The following is an 8144-nucleotide window of genomic DNA, read 5'->3' as shown; positions in this document are numbered from 1 at the left end:
AAAAAGTTTAAAGCTCAGTTGAAATTTAAAATTTTCTGTTTTTTAACTGTTCTTGTTTTCTTTGCAGGCAGCGGCAGGCCTGCTAAAGTCAGCGTTGAGGAAGTAAACAGGTAGAATGAGCCTGAGCAGCTGCGGAGATAGATTAAGGAATTAAAGAGTTTTTAAGTGAAAATGGATCGATTTTCTTGGTCGAATGGGCTTTTAGAAATTGACGAAACCTTGGTGATACAGCAGCGAGGTGTGAGACTCTATGACGGTGATGATAAGGTATATCATGGCTAAGAGAAGCCTGACACAACTGCAGAACAGCAAAAAACATTCACCCAGCATTTTTTTTTTTTTTACTTTTTACACCACTTATTTATGTTTGATATATAGCAATGCAACCACTGGTATACATCGTTTTATAGTCGAATCTGCATGAACTAATACATTTTCCTGTCATTGTACCAGGCTAAGCTGGATCTGGGAGTTGCCTTGTTGAGTACCCATCGGTTGATCTGGAGGGATGTTAAAAACCATGTAAGCCAGCATTGCAAAATGACTGCACACTTCCTCCACTGATTTCCTAGACTCTTTTGAGACATAATTGTTTTCTTGCCATCTGTAGGAATGCTGTATAGCCATGCCTCTGTCCCAGATCATCCTCTTTGAGGAGCAGGCTGCAGGAATAGGGAAAAGGTAAGTGTCTGGACACAAAGCTTGTTGTTTCTGCAATTCTACAATTCACTTAGCAGACGCTTTTATCCAGAGTGACGTGCATCAGAGAGTAAGTACAACACAAGCGAGGATCTAGAAGAAAAAAAAAGGGAACAGTGTCAGTAAGAGCAAACGATCAGCTTTGAGTCTGATTGGACACACAGGTGCTGACAGGAAGTGACCAGAGGCAAAGCACAACATCGACGGCAGTTCTTGAGAGCTCTAATCAGTATAGAAACCATCTTATAAGTCATCGTTATCAAACAAAAACAATCGTCACAACCGTCATCATCATCAATAATATGGAGACCATCATCATTAAGTGAGTAGGTATTCATGAAAGAGCTGGGTCTTTAGCTTTTTCTTAAAGGTGCAGAGGGACTCTGCAGATCGAATGGAGTTTGGAAGTTCATTCCACCACCGGGGGGCGACAGAGGAGAAAAGTCTAGTGAGAGACTTAGGACCCTGTTGTGAAGGTTGGATCAGATGCCTTTCTTTGGCAGAGCGTAGGGGGGCGGGAGGGAGTGTAGACCTGGATGAGAGAGTTAAAGTAAGGAGGAGACGTTTCTGTCGCTGTTTTATAAGCGAGCAGCAGAGTTTTACATTTTCTAATAACAGAAACAAGACTTGGAGGGGGTTGGGGGGGGGGGGGGTGTTACGTACATGTGTACTGTCATTTAAAAAAAAGATAGAAATCAAAAGACAGTAGCTTGTTTGGATGCATTAGTGGTTATTTTGAGCATAAATCTTAAACCAAGGTGTAGTGACCAATTTTAACAAACCCAGTATTGTTTAGAAAAGTCACTTGAGGGATGAATGTGGAAGCTTTCGGACGCGTGCTTAGCTCGAAGAAATGAACACAGTCCATTGATGTTGTGATTTGGATATTTCAATCCATTTATTTTGAAACACTTCTTATCAATAAAGGAAAACATGACGACCCACTACGTCTATAAATAAAACAAATCCGCGTTGGATGCGTTTAACTCCAACAGGCTGACACGGTAAAAAAAAAAAAAAACGTTTTGCCTCCATTCAATCACCTGTCCCACCTCACCTGGAGCCTTGCTTTAACCACAGCATCCGCCCAGGCTACACATAGTGCCCAGTAGAGGACCAACACACACAACCACAAGGAAAATAGCATGACACAAAACAATCACATCATTTGGCTCCAGCACAAGCTTTTTTCTGGAGCTTACTGTATTTCATTGATGGTTGTCGTAGTTCTTGTGGAGCTGGCTTTGTTATAATCTCATAAATTCATATTGAACTTTGGTCATATGAGAAGTAATTGTTGTGTTTTGGTCGAATATTTTTGGGAAGTGTCTTCAGTTAAGAAAGCTCCAGGAAGTTAAGATTAATTTGGTCAAAGCACATTTTAGAATAAAGAATGAACTCTCTCTCTGTTGCTATGCATGCATTCACTGTTTATTGTTTGTCCTGTAGTGCGAAAATAGTGATACACCTGCACCCAGCACCTGCCAACAAGGAGCCAGGTCCTTACCAACACAGCAAGTACTCGTTCATCAAGCTGTCCTTCAAAGAACATGGGCAGATAGAGGTAGTCCCATGTTTACTTTCTGTTGAACTTTTTTTGTTTATAGTTTTTTTTTTTTTTACCCTATAATGAGCCTTCTTTAGGGACAGTCTGTGTTTGAGACTTTATAGCCTGGAAGTGACACAGTATCTTGTGCTTGCAGTTTCACAGGAGGCTGACAGAAGAAATGACTCAGAAGAGATGGGAGAAAACAACGGCTTCACAGCCAATCCCCACAGGAACTGGCTCACAGGTGAGAGGCATACCATGTGTTCCTTCTCATTAAGACTAGAATCGCATGTGCCATTCTCTTACATCTCTGGAATGTGTTTGTCGCAGATGCTGTGATTTCACTTGATTTATCCACACCACAGGACTTTAACCTCACAGGCCTAACTTCCCTTCAGCTTTTTTACTACTGTAGGTGATGTTAATGTGTCCATCAATGATGTCACGCTCCACAGGATGGCAGTATTATCACTGTGTGGTGGAGCTTTATAGTTCAAAACTGTCAGAGCTTCTGTCTCTGATTACTTTTTACAGTTTTCCAAAGTCAGTGTCAGTTCATGTGATGTTGAGTTGTTGGCTTTTTCCCTGATTCCTTGATTTATGAAATTAACTTGAATCCGTCACAGTAAGGACTCAGACAGAAGTCAGAATTGGCTTATGTGTATGCTATTACACTTACAGCAACACTAGTTCATGTTTCTCCTAATAAGTAGGAGAGCATTAATTGTAGTTTTTTGACATAATATTCACTGAAATTAAATTATACACGGTAGCAGGACTTGTCCACATTTCTTTCCCTCCTCAGTGTTTGTCTTTCCTCGTCTTTCGGGGTTTGTGACCAACTTCGAAATGGCTTGTCTTGTCTTTCACTTTGTGTGTTTTTCTTTCCTTCGTGGTCTTACAGGCAGGAAGGACACGTGCAGTCGGGATTGTTGGCATTGAGAGGAAGATTGAGGAGAGAAGAAAAGAAACAGACAAGAACATTTCTGAGGTATTGGGAAAGCGGAAAAAAAAAATACTAAAAGTTCTAAGAAATGTGTGGGAATGCTTATTGTTATTAGTTTAAACAGAAAGCTCAGGATACTCCCTATCTGTCCTGCTTCCAACCTCCTTCAAGCTTCTCATTCATTTAACATATTTGGGATGCGTTTAACTGTGAAGATACTAAAGATGCAGAGTGGTTAAGTTTAAGAAGTTTCTAAGAAAGTTTTAAACAGTTTTTTTATCCTCTGCCATTAAATCTTGTCACACTCAGAACTAAATGTGGCTCATACGAATTCAAGCTGACCACAGATGCTGTGAAGCTAGTCAGGGAAAACCACAAAGTTACTGTATGTGTTTAAAGGAAACAGCAGCTGGATATACTTTGTGTGTAAGACTTTAACCTGGAACCATCAAAAAGACATATATACGTATGAGGCTATTTTAAAAAGAATGATGGTGAAATAAAAGGTGCTTTGAGGAATGTTCAAGTTGAACATAAACCACTGAGGAGGGGGAGATGTTGTGGAATGATATTTAAATTATCTGTAGCCATGAAGTTTTGTGGCTTTTTTTAATTGTGATCATTTTTGAGAACTCTTACTCAGTTAGTGCCTTTTTTTTTCTTTTCAGGCTTTTGAGGACCTCAGTAAGCTGATGGTGAAGGTAAAGATTTAGTTCCTTTTAAATCTCACCTTTTCCTGCAACTGTTGATTTAGAGATTATTACAGTATTCATTGTACTGTTATTCATTACACAATAGATGACCTTTTAGAAAACACATTTAATTGAATATGCTATCTAACCATTATGCTGTAGGATTGTTAAAACCTGTGTTAAGCTATTACACGGTTGGATTTTGCTGACTGCTTGTCTTCTCGACCAAACAGGCCAAAGAGATGGTGGAGTTGTCCAGGTCAATAGCGAACAAGATCAAAGACAAGCAGGGAGACATAACAGAAGACGAGGTAAGAAGCCGAGCATGTGTCAGAAATGACAATCAAACAAGATGTAAGGCGTCGTTCATGCATATTCAGGACGTTTGTCAAAATATCAAAGCCTCCCAGTCATTTTCTGCACACTACTCTGCAATTTTAAACTCTTAATAGTACAACACTCGGTTTTCATGTTTCACTGTTCTTTAACTCTTTTGTTCTGCTTTTTAGACAATCCGGTTTAAGTCCTACCTCCTGAGCATGGGTATCGCTAACCCTGTTACCAGGGAAACGCATGGATCAGGCACACATTACCATTTGCAGCTGGCTAAACAACTGGGAGACATGCTACAGGCCCCTCTGGAGGTATAGGCATTCAAGTTGGTTTCATATGTTTTACACCTGCACCGAATCAAATCAATTCATTTTTAAGAAACTTAAATTTCCATTTGAATCCACCTCTGACATTTTGTTGTTGTTGTTGTTGTTGCTGCTTCCTGTCCACACCTCGTCACTGTCTCAGGAGCGAGGAGGTATGATGGCTCTCACTGAGGTGTACTGTCTTGTCAACCGTGCTAGAGGGATGGAGGTAATGCTAAAATCAAAATCACACACTAATCAATTTCATGTGTTATTATAGGAATGTATTTGTATGTTTTAAGCTGCATGTACAATGGGACATACACTAACAGCCTTTTGTTTGTGTCTGCAGCTTTTATCTCCAGAAGATTTGTTAAATGCGTGCAAGATGTTTGAGTCATTAAAGCTCCCGTTGAGGTGAGTTTGATTTTAGTGTGTCTTCACATTGTATTGTTTAATGTGTCTCTTATACACTCCTCTGAGTATAGACTTGGCTATGTGTTTAGTAAAAGAATATAGGGCAGGGACGGCGTCTGCTTCACAGAGGCCAGGCTCTTCCTGTCAGGCTTCCTGTTGTTGGAAGTGTTGTCCAGCCCTCTGTGGCTGACATTTCCTGTGACTTCCCAGGGTTTTCAAAAGAAACACAGGCCTGTTTCCTTAACACACTGGTCCTAGTCCTCCCAGACTAGCGTCTGTTCCTTTGCTTTCGGCTTATTTAAAGCTCCTGTGAGGTGTTTTCCGCAGGATATGAAACAGACATTAAATTATTACTGGTGCCTCTGAATGACCTACAAAAGAAACCAAGACCGTCAGCAGCAAGATTGACTATTTCTATATCGTTGTTTTTGTGCCTGTAATCGCTGCCAGGGGGTAGTTGTCAGATGAAGTGAATTACAGTACGCTGCAGAAACAGCCTTCGTTAACATTTTGCACTGCTAGGAATTACAGTGAGTTTGACTGTTAAAACTAAAATTGCTTTTTTTTTTGGTAATAAGTAGAGTCCGACCGATTAATCGGCCAGCCAATAATATCGGCCGGTATTAGCACATCGGCTAATTTTATTGCAGATATTCGCCAATATTACCAGATTTATTTACCTGTCAAATAGCTTTTCATTCTTGCAGTTTTTTCTCTGTCACCAGCAGAGGGTGCTATATGGATTACAACAAGCATTATCACTTTCCAGAGTGTAAAGCGATGATACATACAAACATGCGCAGTTACTTTGCAGTGGAGTGACCATCTTGTCTTCATTATGTATCTTTTCCACAAGTGTTTTATAAATGCATTTAAGGGATCAACACGATAAATGTGTATCCCTATATCTACATATATATAGATAGATAGATAGATCAAAGAAAGATATTGGTCGATATATCGTTATTGGATTTTTTTCTATTCCCCAATATCGGTACCGCCCCCCAAAAAAAAAACATATCGGTGAGGCCAAGAGGAAGACACGACTTGTGCATGTACAGGATAATATCAGCAAGGAGATAAGAGGGACTGCTTTGTCGCCAAAATCAACGCAAACTGAAAGTTCCTCACAGGAGCTTTTAAAGTTGTGAAAGATCACTACAGCTTAAGAACTGTCAACCAGATCTCTTTCTGTCTCACACACTCTTTACTTAATGTGTTTTCTTTGTAGGCTGCGTGTGTTTGACAGCGGTGTGATGGTGGTCCAGCTGCAGTCTCACAGCGAAGAGGAAATGATAGCCTCAGCGCTAGACAGTGTAAGCTTTACATTATACTGACATGGTGTGTAGACTGATCAAACACAATGCTTTGTATATAAATGTATGTATCTACAGATAGAGATCGCACATTCAGTAAATGAAGGTTTTAAGTTTGTTATCCTTTTTTTTGTTCTTATCATCATCTTCCTCTTTGCAGGTGTCTGACAAAGGCTCTTTGACAGCAGAGGAGTTTGCAAAGCTCTTGGGCCTCTCTGTTCTTCTGTCCAAAGAGAGGTAAGATAAGTTCTAGCCTGTTTTACTGCACACATGTGCACACACATTGTTTCTCATTTTCTTTATTCAGATGCTTTTCTTGTTCTTCATTGTAAAGCGCATCCTGTCTTTGTCGCTCTCATTTCCAGGTTGCTGCTGGCTGAGAAGATGGGCCACCTGTGTAGAGATGACTCTGTTGAGGGTTTGAGATTCTACCCAAACCTGTTTTGACCTGTTTACAGCTATCAGTGTTTGGGGTTAAAAATGAAACTTGGCTGCACTTAGCTGACTGATGCATTAAAACAAAAAAAAATCCTACAACAACCCCTACATACTGAGATACAGGTGAGCCATGGGCATAGTAATGTTGCTCTCAGGTCTAGTCTGACTTACTGATCAGTTGTTGTGCTGTTAGAAGTACATATGCAAAGCCTCTGTAGGTACCACCAGCTTTTTTTCTATGTAGGTCTAAGAGTTGAGTCTGTCTTTTAAGATAATCAAAAATATTATTTTACCGAAACTGTTCAAGAACCTGCTCATATTATACATGCAGCAAAGTGTTCCCCGGATTGATCTACCTGGTGGATTGTCTTTTTAGTAATAAATGGGATTATTAAAAACTGACTGAATATGTTATTAAGTGTGCATTTTTTGATTTTCATTCACACACAGCCAATACCTCTTTAGTGTTTTGAAAACCCACAGCATCTGATAACATGTCTTCCAAAGAAAAATACACAAATATGTAATTAATGATAAAGGAATAAATCTTGTTTTCTTGATAAAAAAAATAACACAGAGTTCATAGTGACTCTAAACACTCAGCTTAACCTTTCTTTTTGTTTTGGTCCTAGTGCACACTTTTGTCTCTATCTTTTTATTCAAATTGTCTGTGAATAGTTAGTTGTCTGATATATAATTATTTTTTTTTTAAATTCAACAAATGTTTAATCCACTGTCAGTTTCAGTCCCAGCATAAAAAATACAAGGCACATTGCCAAACATCACTCCTCAGGCAATTACTCCCCTCACTGCGGAGGTTGTGTTATAGAAATTCCAGTCGTGACTGTTTTGAAGCCAAACTGAGAGATAAGAGTACAGTGAAGCTGTCAAAGAAGTTGACTCACAGTGAAAGAGTAACAGCAGAAGTAGTAATATCTATGCAGAATATGACTATAAGTCTTATGTTGCTTCATGTTTAAATTGTACAGTCGCTGCCAACGTGCTTCAATTTGTAATCTTCCCTGTGGGCCTTTTTTTTTTTTTTTTTTTTACAAAGAATAGTAAAGTTCTTTGTTCCCATTGTGGACTGATCTGAGAAGAAAATGTTGTTTCATCTCTAGAGAAGCTTCCTGTTTTCTCTCAATGAAAATTAAGGTCTGCAATGCTTTACAGCTTATTACATTAGCCCGCCATGTGGTTCTCTTGTTGATGGTAGATTAAATTGTTGGTTCAGGAAGTCAAGCCATAATTATTAAGACTTCATGCATGACATTGAACTTTGTGTGGACATTTTTCTTAGTAAGTAAGTAAGTAAGTAAGTGAATGCTGAAATGGACAGATTTGATCTACTGCTTGATGAATATATCCATCTTGAATGGCTTAGTATCATCTGTTCAAATATCTTTATTTCATATTTATTATCAGTGGATAATGGAAGAAATACTTGTA

The 8144-nt window shown here is 39.2% G+C and overlaps 1 protein-coding gene across 1 annotated transcript; it reads left to right on the top strand.

Moving 5' to 3' along the window:
* Positions 1-80: 80 nt before the first annotated feature.
* vps36 (vacuolar protein sorting 36 homolog) lies at positions 81-7097 on the top strand. The gene is made up of 14 exons (XM_020639853.3): positions 81-267; positions 454-522; positions 611-681; positions 2149-2263; positions 2403-2492; positions 3153-3239; positions 3863-3895; positions 4120-4197; positions 4396-4530; positions 4688-4753; positions 4877-4941; positions 6173-6257; positions 6418-6494; positions 6623-7097. The coding sequence occupies exons 1-14, from the start codon at positions 172-174 to the stop codon at positions 6702-6704; spliced, it is 1149 nt and encodes a 382-aa protein (XP_020495509.2). The 5' UTR covers positions 81-171; the 3' UTR covers positions 6705-7097.
* The last annotated feature ends 1047 nt before the right edge of the window (positions 7098-8144 follow it).

The sequence above is a fragment of the Labrus bergylta genome, chromosome 14, assembly GCF_963930695.1.
Source record: "Labrus bergylta chromosome 14, fLabBer1.1, whole genome shotgun sequence".
NCBI lineage: Eukaryota > Metazoa > Chordata > Actinopteri > Labriformes > Labridae > Labrus > Labrus bergylta.
This window is presented reverse-complemented; position numbering and strand designations above follow the sequence as displayed.

Excerpts from the sequence above, each read along its gene's own strand:
- vps36 (XM_020639853.3), top strand. The coding sequence starts at position 172 with ATGGATCGATTTTCTTGGTCGAATGGGCTTTTAGAAATTGACGAAACC. Across the intron at positions 4,754-4,876 it reads ACCGTGCTAGAGGGATGGAG|CTTTTATCTCCAGAAGATTT; the intron begins GTAATGCTAAAA and ends TTGTGTCTGCAG. Across the intron at positions 4,942-6,172 it reads TCATTAAAGCTCCCGTTGAG|GCTGCGTGTGTTTGACAGCG; the intron begins GTGAGTTTGATT and ends TTTTCTTTGTAG.